Source organism: Canis aureus, chromosome 1 (assembly GCF_053574225.1).
Source record: "Canis aureus isolate CA01 chromosome 1, VMU_Caureus_v.1.0, whole genome shotgun sequence".
Lineage (NCBI taxonomy): Eukaryota > Metazoa > Chordata > Mammalia > Carnivora > Canidae > Canis > Canis aureus.
Window position 1 is genome coordinate 20,516,826 of NC_135611.1, and position 22,760 is coordinate 20,539,585.

The 22,760-nt window shown below is 38.1% G+C and overlaps 1 protein-coding gene across 15 annotated transcripts in view; it reads left to right on the top strand.

The window, feature by feature from the left end:
• The window catches only part of TCF4 (transcription factor 4), a 360,507-nt gene that overhangs the window by 45,373 nt on the left and 292,374 nt on the right, over window positions 1-22,760 (top strand). The window contains exons 1-2 of one of the 15 annotated variants that reach the window (XM_077892157.1): window positions 12,678-12,692; window positions 12,846-12,909. The exons of 13 other annotated variants lie outside the window; for them this stretch is intronic. Coding sequence is in view for 1 of the 2 variants with exons in the window: in XM_077892147.1 (XP_077748273.1) it covers window positions 12,665-12,692 (28 nt within the window). In the remaining variant the exon portion in view is untranslated. Of the gene's footprint in view, window positions 1-12,635; window positions 12,693-12,845; window positions 12,910-22,760 lie in introns of those variants that run through there. One more of the 15 variants, XM_077892147.1, reaches the window with a different exon arrangement.

Sequence of the window (22,760 nt, forward strand, 5' to 3'; positions counted from 1 at the left end):
AAGTAAGTAAATAAATGTGGACATGATCTTAATATTATGGTGACAAATTGCTTGGGCATGTGTTTGCATACCTATGTCTGTGTGTTGGTTACTGCCATGTCTATAGCAAGGTAAAATTGTAAATGGTGGGAAAGTTATATCAGAAACAGATATTCTTTTATTTCCTCATTATGTTATCTCTGGTAAGAATTTTTAACCATTTAAAAAATCTGTGCAGTAAATATGAAACACATCTTATGCAGTGGCTACTATACCTGTATCCTTTTACACTACGTTTTGGGTGCAGATTTTTTTCCCACAAAGTGCAATAATTCCAAATACATAAAATACAGAGATTCTAGTAGTGCAACTGCCTGCCACTGTATGTTTTAAATAATATATGTTTTAAATAATAGTCAAGCAAATTAATTTTTAAGATTCCATGAGGCTATTTTGCTCTATTCTCAGCCTTCCGTTGATGGGATTTATGGAGACTATACTCATGGAAACTTACAGAAATAAATTCTGCTCTGCTGTCAATTTCACAGACTTTTAATATATCTTCCCTAAGTATCTTTTGAACTAAAGAAAAAATATATTCCTGTTCGTATTTTTAAACCTAATTTTCATACATTTTTTTGGTGGTGGTGGAGGTGGTGATGTGGTAGTAAATATAAATCTAGATTAATGTTGGTCTTAGTGTTTCCTAGTCAAGCATAGATGGAAAGGTGAATGAGCATTACTGCCTAATGGTTTTCTAACTATGCTAAATAATGTCCTATTTTCTTTTCCTTTGATAAGTTGAATCAGCTGAAGAGATAAGTAAGTACAGAAAGGATGAGGGTCCATAATTAGGGACGTACATGTTATTGTCCATCTTGATCCAAGAAGCAGATGAATTATTTCACAATTGCATTAGGTAGTAAGTAAGAATGTATTCATTTTGTAGCAGAGGTACTGGTAGTTAAATTATCTTTCTTGATCTTTTATAATTAAATTTTTATTGTAAATTATATAACTTTCTTTTGAAATTTTTACTTTTATAACTGACTTGTTTCTGAGAATTTAGCTTAGAATATGTAAGCATAAACATTTAAAGGACAGTTTTAATAATGAGCCAGAATCTAATGTGGTAGCATTAACATAATTTTTATTTAGAAAGAGAATTTTGGGTTCAGACACAGTTTAAGCAATTTTAATCCTGTAAAATATACTTATAGGTACCTGTGTTTTTAAATATTTTGTAGCTACCACATCTAGATGATCATGCTTTCCTAATTTATGGGATTTTGATCAAATTAGCTGAATTAGGATAATATACAAATAATGTAAAAAAAGGACTAGTTCTAAAATTGTGAATACTACATTAAAAATGCAGTTTGCAACATAAAATGCCACATAAAGGTTTTAAATGATTTTAGAGATAATATGTGTATAATGAAATTGAGAAAAGAGCATGTAACAGGAATTTATCTCTTCCTTTATGCAACAGAGGATCTTTGCACTGCCATTATTACTCACTCACTTGGTAGCATTTTCGAATTCAGTGGTCTTCAAATAGCATACCATGGAGTTAACTATGTGAAAGAGACAGCTACAGTTTTACATACATGGGCATACATACTCAATGACCTTAGCAATGGTGGAGGTCTTATTCTCGAAATATATTTTGTTTTGCTGTTATTTTATTTTTCTGTTAATTTTTTAAAAAAGATTTTATTTATTTATTCATGAGAGACAGAGAGAGAGAGAGAAAGAGAGAGAGGCAGAGACACAGGCAGAGGGAGAAGCAGGCTCCATACAGGGAGCCCGATGTGGGACTCGATCCTGGGACTCCAGGATCACGTCCTGGGCTGAAGGCAAGTGTTAAACCCCTGAGCCACCCAGGGATCCCCTATATTTTTCTGTTAAATGAAATAATTTGGACAAAATGGATATGGGACATAGTATTTCAAAGGAGTAGTCATGATTGAATTTGTAAAGTAGAAGAAATTAATGAAGTCCTGTGGATATAGAAGAAATCTTGATAGACCAATAACAATGGTTTATTGATAAAATAGATGTTTGTGAAAAGGAAGTTGTAACCTTTCCTTTGCCTTCTTAATTGTGAGTTTTTTAAAAAGATTTTATTTATTCATGAGCGACACACAGAGAGAGGCAGAGACATAGGCAGAGGGAGAGGCAGGTTCCCCATGGTGAGCCCAGTGTGGGACTCGATCCCAGGACCCTGGCTCACACCCTGAGCCAAAGGCGGATGCTCAACCACTGAGCCACCCAGGTGCCCAAATTGTGAGATTTGTATATGTCTCAGTTTTAATGCTTGTGGAACAGGAACCTATTTGTTGATTTATTTAGATAGCTACTTGCCTATCTATCTAGGAATAATAAATTCATATGTAAGGAACTTCTCTAACTTGTTGTAAAAATGTAGTAACAATGGCTTTTATAATTTCTCAGAAAATATAGTTAAACTCTTGGTCAGGCATACTAGGGGACTGGTATAAAAATACACAAAAATACAACAAAACACCAAAGGAAAAAAAAAAAAGAACATTTCTCAGTAATGAAGACCTGCAAATAAGTAAAGATCTTTGTAACAAGTCAAAAGAGATGTCATCTAAACAATTACATTGGGTTGAACATTCATTTATTCTTGGACAATATATAATGATTATTTAGTGAAAAAAATTATTATCTATTTTTGAGATGTTCTGTTTTAGGTACCTAAAGATTTTCTGTGATGTGTCCACATCTATTTTTAAATTTATTTATTCTGCTTCAATGTGCTGATTTTGCTATCTTTCAAAAATTCTGAAAATATCTCAACTAATAATTTTGTATATCAACTCTTCTATATTCTCTCTGTTTCCTTAATGGAACTCTTAGAAGGTTTGTGGAACTTTTCATTCTATACTGTGTCCCTTGATATCTGTCTTATATTTTCTCTCATTTTTACCTTTTTATTTCATCCACTAAAATATAAGCTCTACTAGGATCAAAGTTTTTGTTGTTGTTGTTCAATAATACAAACCAAATTTTTACTAGAGTGACTCACTCAGAATGGATGCACAATGTACAACAGAAGTGTTTGTTGAATGAATGGATGATTTCTGCATAATTTCTTCTATTTTTTTCATTAAATTAGCTTTCATTGCATCTAATCTGCTGTTTAACCCAAAATCTGTTTTCCTAATTTCAATAGCTATATTTTTTTGGTGTTCTAGTTGGTTCCATTTCAAACTTGCCCTTTTATTGTGATTTCTTTTCCTTCTTTTGTCTCTACTAATATTTTAAGTACATTTGTTTGCTTAGTCTCTTTCGAATTATTGTATTTGTCAAGATCTTGGGGTGCTAATCTTCTATCTTGTGTCTGTGGACTCTTCTACAGTGGATTGCTTTGCATATGTTTCTAATCTTTGATTGTGAGCTCAACTTCATCGGGGGTGGTGTTCTTTTTCTTTGGAAGTTCTGTGTGCTCTGGGTTATGGGAGCTCCTACAAAGTGGTTTTATGTTACCTTCTGTCAGTTTCCCAGGAGTTACATTGGTCTAGGATCAGTTTTTACACTAATTTTATGGCTTGGGGTTCCCAAACTATGCAAATAGTATAAATTTAGATTTTGCAGCTACATATGGAAAATGTTTAGAGGTTTGATTACTCATAGGCAACTCTCTTTTTGCCTTCCAGAGCCTTGCCAGAACTATGTTTTCTTGCCACTTCCCTGAATCAATGACTTGGGAGTTAGCAACCTTTCCAAATCTTTGGCTTTGTGTAGGACCTGTTTCTTAGTGGGCATTAAAAGTCCAGCCCTTATCCCTCAGAGCCCATAGATCTGTTAAAGTTTCCAGTTATGTGTTTTCCATTCAGGCTGTGAATTACCTCTAGGAATCTTATTTCTTTTGAGTTTGGGTATGTATTTAACTTTTTTCCACTATTATATTTTATCTGGAATTGCGTGCGTGTGTGTGTGTGTGTGTTTCAGCAGGAGTGCATAATCTCTGACCACTATATTGCTGAAATTAAAAGACCCCTTTCATTTCTAAGCTCAATTATTATGGATGTTTGCTTTCTACTTCTGAATGTAGTATGAAATGGCCCCTGAATCTGGAGAGTTTCTGTCCAAAATATTGAACCTTCATTCTCTCATTTTAATCTGTGAAATCTGTCTATAGTCTTCTTAGATAGATATATAACTATCTAGAGAAGATACGGAAAATGAATTTGTTGTCCATTTTTACATTTGTTTTTGGCAAAGGATCACTGTATCATATATGCCTCATATTGCCATAATTTTTCTGTTGCTTCATTTGAATTTAGTATTTGGGGAAAGACACTGGCATATCAATATGATAAACAACACTAAAAGTCCAGGGCAAACCTGGACAGTTTGACTCTTTATCTGGAATCCATTCCTCTAGAGACCAAAGAAATCCTTTCAAGACCTTCCTACTGGACAGCCTCCTGGCTCAGGCACCAGCTATGGTGTTATATTCAGACTTGTTTGTTAGACCATGTTTTAATATATCCAAATAATAAAGATAAATATCAATCTATTTAAAAGGAAGGCCTTGCCCTATTAGGACAAATGTTCCCAACCAGTAAAAGGGTCTAAGAGGGAAAGGCCACTTGTGAATTATATTTTAGAGCTACGTTCAATATTGTGGTTTGGCTGAAAAGACTGCCAGAGTGCATTTCACATTGATTTTATCGTAGACATCTGTGAAGCAAAGCAGAGGCAAATGATAGCATACTCATTTACCAGTGATGCAAATTAAAGGGGCAAGTGGCAACACAATCACTCCTAACACATTTGCCCTTTTTCTCTTCATTTAAACTAAAGATACGTGTCTGCCCTCCAAATCCAGACAGATGAGGGCCCACTGTCAAGTTAACCATTACCTGGATAGGTCTCTGTGTCCTGCTGGAGCAGCATATTCTCTTGAATTAAGATCTGTCCATCACTCCTGGCTACATGGGAGGCAAAGTGGAGTTGCTTATGTAGACCTCAGGAGCCTGTCCTGTGAGGGACAAAATGCACAGCAGCCTCTCCAAAAATGGCTTCTTAGCTGTGAGAACTTCAAATTCTGTAAGATCCTTGGCCAATGCAACTAAGAAAAATAACCCATTCCTTGGCACATACGTACATACATACGTGCATGCTCGTGTCCTATTTCAGGGGAATTAGAATCTCCTATTATCAACAGAACATAATTCAAAATACTAGGCAAAAGAGGAAGGAAACAGTTGAGAAAGGAAGGTAGTGTGGCCAGAATGCTAGAACACTTGTTTTCGTTTTTTTTCCCCCAAAAAAGTGATAGCATAGTAATCTGCTTTTTCTTCAAGGCTTTCAAGTCACAAAACAAAAAGTACTTTTAGAAGTATGATGGGAGACAGAAGGAAAAAATGCTCTTTGTCCACATTTTTTCAATTGTACCAGCAACGAATCTCAAAATAGAGACACCCCAGAAATTTGAAAATATTTATTTATTGTTTATATGTTCCATCTTTGTAAATCTGTCTTGTGGTAATTCCAATAATAATGACTCAAACATAGCATTCTGTCAAAGTGTCTTACACAGTGGGGCAGCATTCTAATAACTATCAATTTTATATTTGCTGATACTTGTTTCTGGGTAATTGTGTTGGCTACAATTCTGCTTTTGCAAAGTCACTAGTTTTTGAAAGTCTTCATATGTTTAGGGTGGCACTAGGTTACTGTAATTATATTCATGATCATTCTGTTATAGATTGGTTCCTGTAGAGCTATGGTTTCATGGCCTGAAGCTGAAAAGAGGTGTTCAGAGCTGATTGTCCCCTCTTTTGCCCCCCCCAACTCCTACTGTTGTTATGTGAGAACACATTTTTGAATATTGAAGGAATTAAATTTTTAGAACTTTCAAGACTAGTATTTTTTTCTGTATTTCACAGAAAGGAAAAAGTGGACTTATTAACAGTTTAAATGTTCTGAGATCTTTGCAGATCATGATACGAGAAACATAACAAAATATTACTGTTGATGTTACTTCTATGTATTTGCTAATAAAAGCTTTATAACTTTAAAGTCTAGGGAGTACTTGAAACATAATAAAGATAACCAGAAATAATGACTTTAATATTTTACATCAGGGCCAGATTAATCTGCTAAAAAGTATGAATTATAGTTTTATGTAGAATGTATCTTAGATCTAGAAAGTAGAAACACATTTTTTAAAAATATAAGCTTCACTAAGATCCTTTTATGGATTTACTGGTTTGTTCTCATTTGTCATTGGACCGTTTCCAGATGTAAAATATTACTTTCTGGAAATTGCTGTGGATTCTACTATCAAGACCAGGTGCATGTTGTTTTATAGGCATTTTTCTTCTGATTTTTTAATGCTGAAACTCATAGAATGCCTTCAACTGGTAATTTGTTTAGCTCTATACCTATTAATTGAACCAAGGCATAAACTTTGTATTTTTGTCATTTTTCTGTTCCATATTTATTTCTGCTTCAATGAGTTTGTGTCTAGCACAAAAGGAGATGATTTCATCTCTTTTTTTAGGATTTGCCTCTAAGAAAATACATATTTTATTGTTACTGTTCTCAATTGATGTAATAAGGTTCATGGACATAAAATAATAAAAAAACCTGATCTTTGAGGTTTTGTAGTATTACAGTTTTTTTCTTTCCTTCGACTAAGTCAATAATAAAGAATGTGTATTACTTTTGTTTCTAACAGAGAAGTTTTGAAAATGTATGCGTACATCTTTCCCTTTCTTTTTCTGTTGCTTATGTCTTAACTAAGTGACAAATGGCCTCTACACTCAAATTTTTCCATTTTAGTGGAGAATTTGGATTCATTGTAGACTGCTAAGATTTCCCCCTCTGCCCCCCTTTGAAAATTCATGGCAGACCTTGTATCTTCATGCACTGTTGGAGTTTGTTAATCGTGGCTTAAATAATGCCAGTAGAGATCACACAGAAGTTGAAGAATCCAGAGCACCAGCCCTGAAATGCTGGACATCAAGACTATTCCTAGAGGAGAACGAGGACCAGTTTTGCATGAAGTGTGGTGTTGTTGACAGTCTCAGTGAAGATTATAACCTTGTTGTTAGCCAGGAGGTGTTAGCTATGGTGAAGTCTCTTTATGGAGAGTACAGCAGAGCATGAAGAAAGGAACTAGAGCCTCTGTTTTCTCGTCTGTATAGTGAGGGTAAGAATTGCTCGTGCACATTTGTTCTGAGAACGGACGAGACACCCTAGACTGGCATACCGCAGAGTTTTTACAGCCATTCTCCACTGTGTCATGATGTTCATGTGCTCACAGGAATGTAGTGGAATCTAGAGCAACATCATGGCTTTTTAAAAGATTCAGTTAAGGGTTTCTGGGTGGCTCAGTCGGTTAAGTGTCTGCCTTTGGCTCAGGTCCTGGGATCGAGCTCCACATGGAGCTCTCTGCTCAAAAGAAGTCTGCTTCTGCCTCTCCCTCTGCCTGCCTCCTCCCTCCCCCATGCTCGCTCTCTCAAATAGATAAATAAAAATCTTTAAAGAATTAAAAGATTCATTTATTTATTTGAGGGAGAGAGGGTGGGGGAGCGGCTGAGGAAGAAGGAGAGGGAAAGAAGACTCCCCGATGAATGTGGAGCCCCAGCGGGGCTCGATCTCACAACCCTGAGATCAGGACCTGAGCCAAAACCAACAGTCTGGCTCTCAAGCAACTGAGCCACCCAGGGCCCCAGTTGTTTTAAGATTTAAAATTTTTATAGTGGTTTTAAGTTCACGACAAAAGTGAAAGGAGGGTACAGAGATCTTCCATGTGCCCCCTACCTCCCACGTGCACTGCTTCCCCCTGCGGTTGACATCACTCACCGGGCTGCCACATTTGTAATTGAGGATGAACCTACATTGACACAACATAATCCCCCCCAAGTTTCTAGTTTGTGTTAAGGTTCATTCTTGGGGTTGAATGTTCTGTGGGATTGGACAAATGTGTAATGACATGAATCCATCATCATAATATCATAAAGAATATTTTCACCGCTCTAAAAATCCTCTGTGCACTGCCCGCCCCTCTCCACTTCCCTGCCGGCAATCACTGATCTTTGTATTGTCTCCACAGCTTTGCCTTTTCCAGAATGTCGTGTAGTTGGAATCCTACAGTACGTAGCCTTTTCAGATTGGCTTCTTTTACTTAGCAATATGCATTTGAGGTTCATGTCCTGATATTCTAAAAGCCATAGATATGATAGATGTCACAGTCTTACAGAAAAAGCTTTTTAAACTGAAATTTAATTTGAGAAGAGTCCTAATTTGCTCACTCAAAGAACAAGTGGGGGTGCCGAAGGACAGAGGGCAGCTACTCACTTTTAAATCCCGCCTCCTTCTCTACTGTCTCTGTCTTCATAGAGCAGGGAAGTCTGGGTGACACTGGAGCCGACAGAAACCCAAGCTTTCTCTTTCCTGGGGAGTGTCTGACCAAGAAGTGGAGAGACTTCTCAGTTCCTCCACCGCTTTCCACGGCTTCCATCCCTTCTGGGGACATCCTGTCACTCCCTAGGGTACATGTCCCTGCCCAGGAAAGCATTCACAACACCCTCACTGCTGCATCTCTCTTCATGGCACTCAACTACCTGACCTGCTTGTGCATTCCTTCATTGCGTGTCCCTGTTCTTCTCTCCCTTCCACCCCCACCACGGGAGTTCCACAAGGGCCCAGCCCCCCATTACGCATCCTCAATGCCTGGCACACAGAGTAGGTGCCCAGCAAATTTCGTTAAAAAACGAAGAACAAAGAAATGAAGCAGGAGGAATGAGACATTCAAAAGTGGAACAGCACTGAGGAAGAAGACAGAGCTATGTTGATGAAGAGTAGTCTTAGACTCCTTTGAGAGAACAGAAGATTGTGAGTTCCGCAGGAAGTTATGAACCCTCACCGTTTAAAAAATGATGTTCGCGCTATTTTTGTGTGTTGGGCTGAGGCACTGTGTACCTGGAGATTCAAAGTTACATTTTTGTTAAATGTTTCCTTGTGGAAAAGTCAGCAAGGGTTGCAGAAGGTCTAGGAACTTATCTTTGAAGATACTTTCTCATGAATTTCCAGTTCAGACTTGCAGCTTTTGGGGGCTGAGGCTGCTGGGTGATCTTGAGAGCAGCTGGAGAGGCTCTAATGGGGTCCAGCTGTGCACCCAGAGAACACACCTTCTTGGGATAACATTAACTGGGGAGACCCCTGCCCTCTCTGGTTTCCTTTGGGCTTTATGGGTCCCTGTGGTCTGTTGCATTGATCTTGCATTTTCAGGTTTTATAGCAATCCTAAACATGTGAGGGTACATATTTGCTCTTTGATGTGCCCTTTGATAGAAGCCAGAGTGCTTTACCTGGGCCTGTGTTTAATAATGATGAGGGGTGGGGGTCGCATGCCCTGTGGCCGTGGGCTTCCTGGGGAGGCTGGTTTAGAGTGCAGCTTTTCTTGAGGTTGTTGATGGGCAGACTTAAATCATGGATGTTTCTTGTCTTATATTTGAAAATGAAGTTTATTAAAGATAGACATCTAGTCCTGCTGGCGTTTTTTCTTCATCTTGTTCAGTTGTGCCACTTGCTAGATGGTAGGATGGGAAGGGACATTCACGGACTCAATGATTTCCTATTTTTTTCCCCATATTTTATCCTTATCTACATCTGCATTAGAAAGCAGTTACTGTATATCCATTTGACAGATAAAGGAGTTAAGGCACATGTCTTTTAGAGACATGCTCACTAGTTTTTGTGGCTGGAACCTAAATTAGAATTCAGCGCTCTTACCACTAGATTTGTGGAAAATAGTGGAAATTTGTGGAAAATTTGTGGAAAATTTGTGACCATCTTTGGTCATTGCATTTCTGTGGACTCTTTGAAGGAAAAAGGGGAGAGTGTTTGCCTCTTCCAAGTAGAACTCAGAGTATAGAAATAGAATCATAGAGCCATAGATCCAAAGGGTCTTTAAGGACACCTTGCACTTTTTTTTTTAAAAGATTTTATTTATTTATTTGAGAGAGGGGGGGGGGGAGAGAGAGTAAGCATGAGTAGGGGGAGGAGCAGAGACAGAAAGTCTCAGACTGTGCTGAGCACAGGGTCGACGCAGGACTCCATCCCATGACACCTGAGATTAGGACCTCAGCTGAAACCAAGAGTCAGATGCCTAACTGAGCCATCCAGGCGCCCTGGGCAGCTTGCACTCTAAGCTGGCATTGCCTCTTCTGCGAGACTGCAGTGTGAGGGACTCAGCTGTACTTAGATTCCTCCCTTGTTTATAGCCTATATATATATATCAAACTAAAGACAGAATTGGACACATATCCGTATGCTGTGGGCAGCAGCACTTATCAGAGGTGGCCACATTATGATTTTCTATCTTCCTTGGTCTTCCAGCCTTCCTTGGCCACCAGTCCTCCCAAAGAAATCACCTCCCTTGTGTTCTGGGTTTAATTTGCAAGAGTTTGGTTAGGAAGAGCAACTAAAGGCACCCCCTTACACAGCCTCTTAGAGGCTGGTGTAATTAGCAAGTTGAGAGTTCCTGAGGTTTAGGAACCTAGATCTAGCCATGGCATTTCGATGATGAGAATGTGTGATGGTGATGATTATTAGCTCCTCAATCCATTTTAATCACATCGTTAGAGTTGACGTTTGTTGGAGACTCTCCTCAAGAATGATAAGCTGGGTGATTCGTTTTGGAAATAATACCGTGGGCTTGAAGCATGTAGACCTTACATTGCCCAAAATGACCCACTTCCTTTGTTTACTCCTAAGTACTTTCTTATTTGTTTGACTTTATTAGTGGTATAAATCCCAACATTGAAGTCATTCATTGAGGGCAAACTCTATTTAATGAAATATAAATTTGATACATGGTTGTCCTATGCAAGCTTTATATTACCGATGGTTGGTTTTCCACTTAATCGGGAGAGGAAATAATTCTTTTTTCCTAAACAAGTGCGCCATATTATACTTTCTGTTTGACTATAGTATTGATTGGTCATGTCTGATGTTCATCAGATGAAGCAAAGTATGCTTGTTTTAGTTGTCTTGAGAGGATTTTATTCTTAAACACTAATGAACTCGATAATAAATCTTCAAAGGTGGAACACAGCCAAACACAATTTATGATTTTTCTAGGCTCTACTGAGGTCCCTACCCACCCAATGAAGACTGGAGTCATTCATATGATAGGGGGGAGAATTCAGACACCGTTTAATAAGTGATGATTATTGATTATGTTGAGTTGATGAATATTAGCTCTGATATATTGCTGCTCACAACATAGTAGTGGCCACGTCAGTAGAAAAATTATCTTAATACGTTACCCATCAGGTACGCGTGCATGCGCGTGTGTGTGTGTGTGTATCTGTATTTCTGACTGTAAATTCCAAAACCCTGATTTAGAAAGCTTCGTTCTATTTGCTATTTTTGTTGGGACTCGTAAAGTAACTTTTCATTGTTCTCCTTCCTCCATTTTTTTACTTACTGAGTCCTTTTCTGATGCCAACTATACTGCTAAATGCTGAGAATAAAAAGATCAGTAAGACACAGTTCCTGGCCTCAGGAGTGAAAGTACTTATTATCCAGCATGGTGAGTGGCACAAGAAACCTGTAGAGAAAGTACTTACTGTGCTCAGAAAGTACTTACTGTGCCTCAGAAATGCAGTAAAAAAATTTGGACAGTGAGTATCATTTGCAGTCTAGTGGTGGTTTCATAGAAGGTCTGTTTCAGGAGGGCCCTTCCCTACATCTTCAGTTTTTATTAGCGATAATTTCTTCATGCTTCTGTAAAAACTATTTGCTGTTAATTTTGAACACTTTTCACGGATTTTTTTTTTTTAATGGATATCTTTTTCATTTTGCTTTACTTCCCTCCTGGCTCTTACATATATTTAAAAAAAATATTTTTATCCATATCTAATTTCTGCAACTTCTAAAAAACTTTCCAAGCAGTCACCTCCTGACCCTCTTTTTCCCTTAGCTATCCCCCCTCCCAGGGCCATCTCCCTTTCTTTAGAGCCCCCGCATAATGCTATTCCTTTACAGTCCAGCCATCTGCCTGTTTTAGCCTCTTCCTCACTCTCTCTGTTTCTTCTATATAGATTTCCCCATATGTCTGCTTCTGCCTTTATCCACAAGTCCAGACACTCCTCCAAGGCTTTCTAACCACCCCATCCTGGTGTCCCGTCTGTTCATAAATAACTCTTTCATCCGCTTTGGATCCCCAACCCCCACTCTTTCTAAAAAGAGTGTGCAAATAAACCCAAAGTGCACGGAGCCAAGATGCACAGCATAGTTGTGATTCAGAATAGACTTTCTCCTTCCCATCACCTGTTTCAATGCTGCTTTTCGCTGCGTGCCTTTGTAACATCCCCACGGTTCCTTTTCAATTTCTGTGGAGTACTGGGTGCAAAATTCTTTAATATCTTCACGAGAAAGTTTTTGCCTCTTCCTGGCAGACCATTTTGCCCTAACCCGTTACTCAATCTTTCTGAGCTGCCTAGTGGTTGCTATTCTTGGAGGAGTCACGTTTGAACCTTTTGTTCTCCAGAAATTAACGTAACGTGTCAGAAACAGCAGTCTCCCTGCCCGGGTGCTTGGCAACCTGAAACTCTGTAGATATGTTCTTTTGCAAGCCTGAGTTCTAGAATATGTGCCCCTGGAGGAGTGTCACAGAACAACCTGCAGTCATGGCAGCGTTGAGGACTGTCAGATGTTGTAGGTATTTAGAGTGTCCCACATCCTCCTCCTGGTGCCCTGGTGACAGTCCCCTCACTCCTCTCCATTCAGGGGTAAACACTGGCAATTTGCTTCCCTTTAGAAATGTGTTCGTGTAGCCATCGCAGAGTTGTTCATGTTTTTCCTTCCCAGTGTCAGTGAGAATGTGACTCACAGAGTCCCTGCAGAGATTTCGCTCAGCAGGAAGTAGATCTAGGTAAGATTGCCTTGAAAGTTGATCTAAAAAACAATAAACGCTAACTCTATCATTCCATTTATTTAAAAAAGGAATCTGATGTATAAGTAACTCGATTACATGGTGTAACTAGTGAGGGCTAATAGGAAGAAGTTATGCAATGGTTAGGACCTCATTGCCCACCTGCCCCTGTCTCTGTAGAGAAAGAAAAGAAGTTACAGATTAAAATGATTCACACTATATTTCAGGAAAGGTGAAATGTCGTGGTAAAAATGAAAGATGGAACTGTTTACTCCTGAGATGTTGAGAAAATCTCAACTCCGTAGCTCTCCTGGAGTCCTCTGGGAGCTAAATATTTTACCAGGAACAAAATCAAAAGTCTCTGAAGAATAAGGCGTTTAGTTTTAAATGCCTCTGACTTTCTAAAGAGTTCTCTTTGTTTATATTCAAGGAACAGGTTTTAACTGCAACAAGAACATCAAAACCAACAACAAAAAAAGAAATGTTGAAAAGGCACTAAGAACAGCAACAAAGGAACACATATTAATAATTGAGGCTCTTTCTGGAATCTCAAGTCAGTCTGTAGTGAGGAAATGTAAATTCTTGGAGAAATTTAGCTGAGAGTTAGAAGTATTCCTTTTCCCTGACACTGATGCATCAGCTAATTATGTTTACTATTTTTGCTGTTGTCAAATTTCCATGGAATCCTGGTCATTAGATGTGCACAGATCCAAATTTGTAGCTTATGTATATTTTTGCTTTTGCGTCTTGGCAAAAAATGTGCTCTTAATACATCTTATACTCAGGAGGATCAAAAAAATTACCACTAATTTAAGAACAGTCATTGGTTAGAACACAGTTTTATTCCAGTGTATGACCAGAGTTATTGACTGTGCAAGTGTGTAGTGTATTATACGTCACCTCTGGGCTGTTGACTAGATAGGAATGGATTGGGTTATGGCGTTGGTTCTAAATGGGTGTACGTAATAGAAGAATACAATTCTAGACTTCTTTTTTATTAGATGAAGCTGTCTTTCTTACCCATACCAAGTTACTCACCAAATGTTATGTCCCTAAAATCTTAGTAACAACCATCTTCCAATGCGTTTATTTTTCAAGTGTGTGCAGAGTATCACGCATCTTACAGATCATGGGGAAAAGAGTTCTTCGCTGTTGGAACGACAGTGGAAGGAGAAGTAGCAGTCTCATGTGACAGATTTTTCAGTTTCAGCCCTCTTGCTCTCTACTAATTAGAATCATATGGTCATACACCTTTGGTTTTTTTTTTTTGAAAAAAAAATTCTAAAGATTCAGCAAAATAGTTTCAAGGTTACCTTTAAGCAGGTACAAATATCTTAGCTCTTCTTCATGCTTGCTGCTAAATTGGCTGTGGTCTGTGGGAGCTTAATTAGTTCAGGTTCAGTGCTGTTGATTTACACTGAGGGTGTGTCTATACTTAACATTTTTATAACAGAAAATACATTTTGCTCTCATTATTGGTGGTTTGTTTGTTTGCCACTTGGAAATCTTAGGGAAGGGCGCTGTAAAAAGTTTTTAGATTTTCAAATTGGATTCACCTCTGTTTCCCCAGAAGAACCTCAGTAATGTGTGAATTTTGTTCACTTAGCCTGTATTTATCGAATGCTTATGAATGTGCATTGCATTGTGTTTTTTAATCGCTGGTACCCTGAATATTTAGAGAAAACAAATAACCTCATGCGTACGCTGTGTGTTTGCAGTATCATCTGGTTGAATTTGCACCAGGCTATCCAGAATGCTAAATTCCACCCATTGATGGTGTTTATAGGTCTCAGAAGAACCAGAGATATGAATCTGATATTTGCTGCCTCAATACTTCCCATTCTTTGAAGGAATTTGTTTGTATTCATGTAAACAATTTCTCACCAATTTTCTTTCTGGAGAGAAAACAATTGTGTCTTGACTTTATGACAGAACAGAGATCCTTGCAGATTCTCTTGCTGTTACAGGCCCTGTTAATCTTTGTTCATCTGATTTAGATGAACCTCCGTATGACCCAGCAGGACAGTGGTAAATCTGCCATTGCAGTTTTAAAGATGTGGATGGGAAGGTAGTGCGGGTTACAGCATCAACACTGCCTGACAGGTTGATGTTAGTGAGGGGATGTCAGTGGTGACTTGGCAGCCTAGTTGGCAAGGGGAGACATGTACCTGAGTTAGCCACTTCCCCCTCAGTTCCTCTTTTCTCTACTTTTTTTTTTTTTTTTTTAATAGAAAACCTTGTGTTGGGGGTGTACAGTTTTATCTTGCCTAGGCTTCTCAGGTGAAATGCATTTGTTGAGACTCCCTGGGTTAGTTTGGTTCTAGCGTCTTGGTGGATTGAGTCTGGAGCAGAATTCTTGATTTGGGGTTCATGGAGCCAAGGGGAAGGGTCCCTGAATATATGTGCGCCTTTAGGTTTTGGGGAGAGTGTCTATAGAATTTCTTAGGTTCTCAAGAAGATTCAGTGACCTAATGTTAAGGCACACTCTCATGGAAGAATGATCAAGATCCAGGTTCAGGGTTAGTTGTGGCTCCCCCATTGGCCTGTTTGTGATTAATGTGAAAGCTCAGAGCGCCTCAGAGCAGTGAAAGAGGCACAAGGCTCCATGAAAACTTTTCTCTGACTTGCTTCAAGGGTTTTAGATCGAAATGCCTAGTTCCTCTGTATAATTAGAACATTTCCTCGACCTTCCATAGGCAAATACCTAAGACCAATCTGGCCCCACGCTGTGTAAGAGGAGACGTGAGCTCCAAGCATGAGAAGGCATAGCAACCTTCACCACCAGCCAGATCCCACGTTAGACAAGAGTGATGTGTACAATAAAGTGAATTTTTTGTTGGTGCTGCCTGAAGTGTAGCACATTTCTTTTTCCTTTGTGGGTCTATAGGTACACTGTTGAGTCCAGTGGAACTCCAAAGATAGGATGGGGCTACTGATAACACAAAAATATTGTATAGCTGGTTGACAAAAATAGGTTTAATGGTGTTATGAATGGCTACATGATGTCAATGCCAGTATCCAGGGCTCAGGGGCCTTGACAGTGGTTTCCCAGTACCTCCAGGGAAGCGTGTTTGAAGAGAATTATTATCAACAATAAGGACCATCAGCTTATTGTCTCTTTTCTCATTTCTCATTGTTCCTCCATGAAATTGGGGTAAATCTCATAGTAGTGCGAAGCTCCCAGACTGTGTGGATTCAGTACTGAGGGCAAGCAATGATGAATGGAGCTTCCATCTCTGTATACATGAGGGTTGTTTACTATGTGTACAAGCTTTGGACCAGTGATCTGGGAATTGGGTTGTTAATCTAACTGGTTTTAGCATTTTTAATCACATATTTTAATAGGGAGGTAACAGAGGGTAGGGGCTCTTTGGCCTCTGGTGCCAACAATAGTTGGTTTGAGACTCAGGACTTAATGCAGTTATTTAACTTTACCATGCATAATTTTCTAATCTATAGAGTGGGACTAATTATAGATATTTTGCAGGGTTGTATTGGTAATTAAGTAAGATAATGCATTTCAGGTTTCTACTATAAATTTGACCCTCAAATTTACTTTTCCCTATTACTAAAAAGCAAAGTAAAATTGAGGAATTAGGAATTTCACCTACAGTCTTTAATTTAGAATGTATATTTCTCCAATATGGTTAAAAAGATTTTCTTTAATAGAGGGTCATTCATTGACCATCAGAAGAAAAATCAGTCAACCAAAGGTTACATGGAAGTAAAAAAAGCAATGTCAAAAAAAAAACCCAAAAAAACAATGTCATTTAATTGTGTGTGTGTGTGTTTTTAAGTACAGATTTAAAATGTAAACTCGATTTGGAGTTGATCAGAGCGTGTAAAACTTTATTTAGAAAACACAAGAGATCATTTAAAACTGTACCTAAATCTGACATAAAGGTTAAGAAGGCTGGCTTTCTGTAGCAAATTAAGGGGGAAATAGAGGAAAAGAGTAAAGAGAGGAGAGGAAGAGCAATAGGGCAGATATGGAGAAGAAAGGTAAAGCCACCCTCACACTTACAGGTAGGAAGGGGGAGGTGAAAGGAGAACCCTGGAAAAGGAGGAGAAAGAAAGAAGGGACCAGAAAGGTGAAAGGAGATGGGCTGGAAAAGTTCTGAAGCCTTAATTAACTGATCTTGTCACACACAGCTGTTCATTTGAGTAGTGGGCCTCAGAGTATTATTCCTTTTTATCACTGCCTTTTGAAATGCTAATTAGATAATTGACCATTGTTCCCAGGTCTTTGGTTACTTTTTATTCTTAAACTTTTAGAGACTAGTCCTTGAATGGGATACTCAGAGCAGCACACCAGATGGGAAATTATTCTCTGCCTTCGAGTTGCCAAATGACCACCACGGTACTGCTTGGGGTCTGTGAAATCCAGCTGAGAGCCAGATCTAGCCCAAGGGATGGTTAACACACTTCTTGTGATAGTCCTTCCTCAATAGGTTTTTATCTTGTGGCGGTGAGGGGGGGCTGCCTTTTTACGTCACACAGATGTATCAGATACACTCTGATCAATAACAAGTCTTCCTGACCGTGAAAAGCTCATTTGGCGACTGTCTACAAATGATTAGCAGGACGTCTTTAATTTCATATGGAACACAATGGCAAGCGTGGATGGCTGAAGAGTACGTTATTTCTCTACTTCTGCCCTCTTGAACTCGTAGTTGCTTTTGTTTTTTTACAAAAATTGAATTAGGCAATATACCTGAAAGCATTTTGGAGAATAGTAAACTCAGTGCAAATACAAGAGTTTTGCTATCACTCCAACTGATTAATATTAATATTAATATTAATAGATATCAAATGTAGTAATATATCTGTGAATCTTGCAGGACCAACAGGACATGATCTAGTAGAAGAGATGCCAGTTCTACATATTTTATAGAGGATTGATCATCGTTTTTAAATATGTGCTCAATCTCCTATCACAGAACTTCACTGGGGTCTTTCTGTCGGGGCAGTAAAATAGTATGTCTATTTTGTTTTATATCGTCATTAAACATTATTAAACTGCTGTTATAAAATTGATTTCACTGATGTCTTTTACATTTCCAATGAATATTTAAGTGTAAATTTTCAGAGCTTTATGAGAAGAACAGACTAGTTGTGGTCCTATAACAGTTGGAGTAATGATGGTGTTTGCCATTTTACATTTAGGTGAACTGAAATTTTATTAATCTGGCAAGAGTATCACAGAAAAATTCTTTCCCCTCAGGCCATTTTTCAAAAATACAAACATGTTTCTTTGAAGGAGATACATGTACGTTGTGGAACATTTCACAAATAATGAAAAATAAAAAGGTGAAAATAAAAATTCTCTTTAAGTAGTTAACCTCCAGAACGGTGGATTGTGTTGTCTGGTGGCCTTTAATCATACACACAGATACTTATGTAATTTTAGATAATTTAGCTTTTGTTTATGGTTATATAATCTTCGTACTTTCAATTTTTATATTTACGCTTTTTAAAAATTGATTTCTGTCAGAGATATGTGGATTTTTGTTTCGTGGATTTATTTAACTAGTCTAGTTTTCCTGTTTTCTAGTTTATTACCGTATTTTTAGAGCTCATTATTCTTTTGGTTTTCTGGGGCCCATTTAATAGAAGTCATTTTCCTTGAGTTGGCTTTTTAGTTAAGTTCTTTCATTACTTTTATTTTCCAGATTATGAATTTGTACCAGACTATAAATTTGGCTGCATCCAATATGTTTTGTTGATATAAAATATTATACTGATACCTAATATTCTCATTGTTAATGGTTTCCTAAGACTTATTAGCTTTGTTTTCCTTTTAAAATAACAACTAATTTGGGATGTCACTTGTATTGCTAATAGATGATCATCTTTGGCCTTTAAAGTGTTCATAACTGATTTCTAGGTTTATTGCAGCGTGGCCAGTAAAGAAATAGTATGGTTTCTTTTTAAAATTGATCACACTGTTTTTGTGTCTTAATAAATGATTTGGGGAAATCTTCAGTGGATATTTGAAAAGGAAAGTTACTCTCTGTAATGTACAGTTTAATTTGCTTTTTAAATTTTTAAATATTTTAACTTAACTGGATCTTTTGTGGACCTAGACAGATGTGTTAAATTCTTACCCCCAAAATGAAAAAAAAAAAAAAATTCTTACCCCCAAAATGATATTTCTGCCATTTTTCATGCCTAATTGTTCATGATGGCTATGTGTTCACGATAGATTTTCCATCTCAGACTTCAGGGCTGCATCTTTCATAATTATTATCTCTTGTTTCTTTTCTTTCTATTCCAAGAGAACTTTTCAAGTTTATCATCTTCATGCTGACATATTTTCTGCAATTTTATGCAGATTTTAATTTTCTCAACAGTTTTACTTTTTTGATGGTGTTTTATCCATCTACTTTTATGTCTCTTCTCTCATGTTTTGTCTTGCCATGTAATTGGTAGATATACTCTATAAAACCATCAAAAGGTAATGCTTTCTAAAATATGCTTTTGGGGGAGCTTGAGTGGCCTTTGGCTTAGATCATGATCCCGGCTTCCTGGGATCGGGCCGTGTTGGGCTCCCTGCTAGGTGGGAGCCTGCTCCTCCCTCCTGCTTGTGTGCGTGTGTGCTCTCTCTCTCAAATAAATAAAATCTTAAAAAAAATTTAAAAAATACTTTTATTTTCGTAGGTGAAAATTATTTTCAAAGTCTGATTTTTCTTGGAATCTATAGAGTATGTCCACCTAGATTTCAATTGGTAGATTGTTCTCCCCTCATAACATTTTTTAAAAGAAGTTGAACTTTGGTAATTTCCAAACCCACCCTTCTATATTCTTTAGGGTGCTGGAGCAAACTACATTTATTCTTTTCCAACTAGCATCCGTGTCAGCTTCTGCCAATAGGAGGCACTAGGGGAAGACCTGGACGCTGGCGGAGCCAGAAGGGACTTCACCCTTCTTGCTGGCCTCATCGCCCTGGCAGCCTCAGCTGTTTCCAGTTCTTTGTTTTCTTTTTTTTTTTTTTTTTTCCCCTACATTTCTGAAATCAGCCTGCTGGTACTTCCTCCTCACTGCCTCTCCCCTGGGATTCTAGGCTTTACAAACCTACCCTCTTCCCTTTGTTTCCCCAGCCCTGAGCATGGTAGCTGTTTCCACTTGACAGCTCTGGGTGACATCTACACCAGAGAACAGTAGGGATGTTGCTCAAGCCGCTCATCCAGCCATACTGGTTCAGGAGTGCAGCAGTCTCTTCCATTAGTTAGCCTTCTAGAAACTTCCTTTAAAACAGAAGGCTTCAGAAAGATGATGATAGTATACTGATGTCTCAGATCTTAAAAAAATATTCTATCTAGATGTTTATTGTCAAAAACCTGACTGTATCTGATAAATGCTGTGTATGTCACACTTTCTCAAGGGTAAAAGGGTTGTTAAAATGACCTGCATCTTTTAGGGGGCGGGGTGGATGGCTTAGCAAAAGGCACATGGCCCTCATTAGTCAACTCTCAGTGGGAAAGCTAGAGAAATAAAGTAGAGATGCAAGGAAGCTAGCAGTTCTGGTGTGGTTTTCTTGGAGAAGAGGATGGGAGGATACATGTAGGAGAAAGGAGGTATTATGCTATGAAATTTGACTTAACATGCAGTTTGGTTTTGGTGTTGCAAGGCAGTAAAGAGGCTTATTGACGGCTATATTTGAGGTCATTGCAGTGCATGAAATGTAAATCAAAGTGTTATTCCTCACTAGACACTGAGAGGTAACATTTACATAACATGCTTTTAAGGTAATGAGTTAACTTCATTATTTCTTTATTACTGTAACTGCTTCAAGAAAGTTATTTCCATACTAAAAATACTTCCTCTCCTGCTTGAATCTGATTTGTCCTAATTTTTGCATGACGTTATAACCTATTGTTAGGAAATGATAATTCCATTTATTTTTGTTTCAAGGGGAAAATTGTTAACCAGCTGTTTCCATCTCTCCAAATAAACTTGCTTCCAGAATTCCTAGTAAGTAGCAATGCTGACTGATAGGAGTGTCACCGTTTCCCTGACCCTCACTGCCTTGTCACTATGACACAGTACAGAAACCAAATCAGAAATTTGAGCAAAGGAAAAGATCCGACAGCCTAGATATTTCACAACTGTACACTGGGACTCTGAATTATGAAGAATAGACTGAATGAAGAAATATCACAAATCCATAGTGGCTTAAGGAACGCAGTGATTTCAGAGTGAAGTGTTTTTACATAAATTTTATGGTTAACTAGTAATAGGATAAAACTTGGAGCAATCTAAGAAAATTATGTTATGATTCGAACCTGATGAATGGCAGCCTTTCCTCTGCTCTTCTCTTCAACCTACCTCTTGCTTTTTTTTGTATGATCAGATTCTCTTTAACCAGTTCTTTGCTTGTAACTAAAACTGCGTGTTCCTGTTCAAAAGTGGTATCTTGATTTATAAATTCACAGAATATGATCTTCAGGGAAAAATGTAACTCCGCTTTGCATGGTTTACATAATGTGATAGTCTCATATTTACTATGTGGTTAACAAGAAATAACTGTTACCAACAAAAATCAGGGAATTTAAAAACAAGGAACATTTTGCTTGGGAGCCTATGTATATCTCTATATAAATACATATAGACATCTATAAACATCATCGATCCTACTCATATGCCCATGCCATATATATGTGGATGTGGGATGATGCTTGTTTTTATATATACAAGTCTATATTTATATAGCTGAAAAAGTGAAACATATTGCTTTTTATTTAAGTGACTCAGTGTGTTTATAGACAAGCTTTATTTTATAGCTCTTTATCAATGCTGGGATGACTAATGATTTGGTTTTCTGATAGCCAAAGTTTGACAGGGTGAGTAGATCCCTAGAGACATGCCTGTGATATCAGGCCCTTTACGTTGGGTAGAGAATCTCTAGGAAAATTATTATTCTTTGTCAGAAATAAAAAATTTGCTTTAGGTAACTTGATATATTTGAATTATTCATTTATGACGTTGCTTCCAATTGTTATGAGAATGTTTGCTGTTGGGAGGGAGTATCTTTAGGGGATGGGAAGGTGGGGGAATGAGAAGACTCTCATGAGCCCTGGACTGAATTTATTCAGTTCCCTGGTAAAGTGTAGAGGGAGGAAATGAAGCCCTTAATTTCTTTCTTTTCACAATTATTTAGTAACCACGGTTCATACTTTATATTTTCTGTAGAGTATTTTTAACAGCTTGCCTTTGTAGTTGGGAAATGACACTTACCTGGATTTTCTCAGGTTCTTTATTTATGGCATCAGTGGGGACTGCTGCTAATTAGCTGTAGAGGAGACAATGAGGATACACATGTCCTAAGCCAGAAAATTCCAAGAAGAATGTGAAGACCCTAGGGTGTCTCAGTTCAGCAGACATGTGACCCATTCTGCCTTTTGGTTGGCCAAGGCTCTGAATTGTGAATTTAGAAAGGTGGGCTTTTTTTCTTCTTCTTCAGGTCCTGAAATAAGAAGTATTCTTATATTTCTCAAATTGGCTAAAGTACGTCAGAGATGGTTTCATCTCCCATGTGCTTTAAAGATTTTATTAATTTATTCATGAGAGACACACAGAGAGGCAGAGACCTGGGCAGAGGGAGAAGCAGGCTCCCCCTGGGGAGCCCCATCTCCAATCCCAGGACCACGGGATCAATGACCTGAGCTGAAGGCGGACGCTCAGCCACTGAACCACCCAGCTGTGATAATTGAGACCACTGGAGTAGTGGTTCCTCAGCATAGGAACCCATCTTCCTTTTTCAAGATGGTAGATCTTGTTGGGAATCTTTGAAGTTGTGAATAATGTCGCTACTGTAGTTTACTTTCACACCCATCCCCCTTGTGTGACAC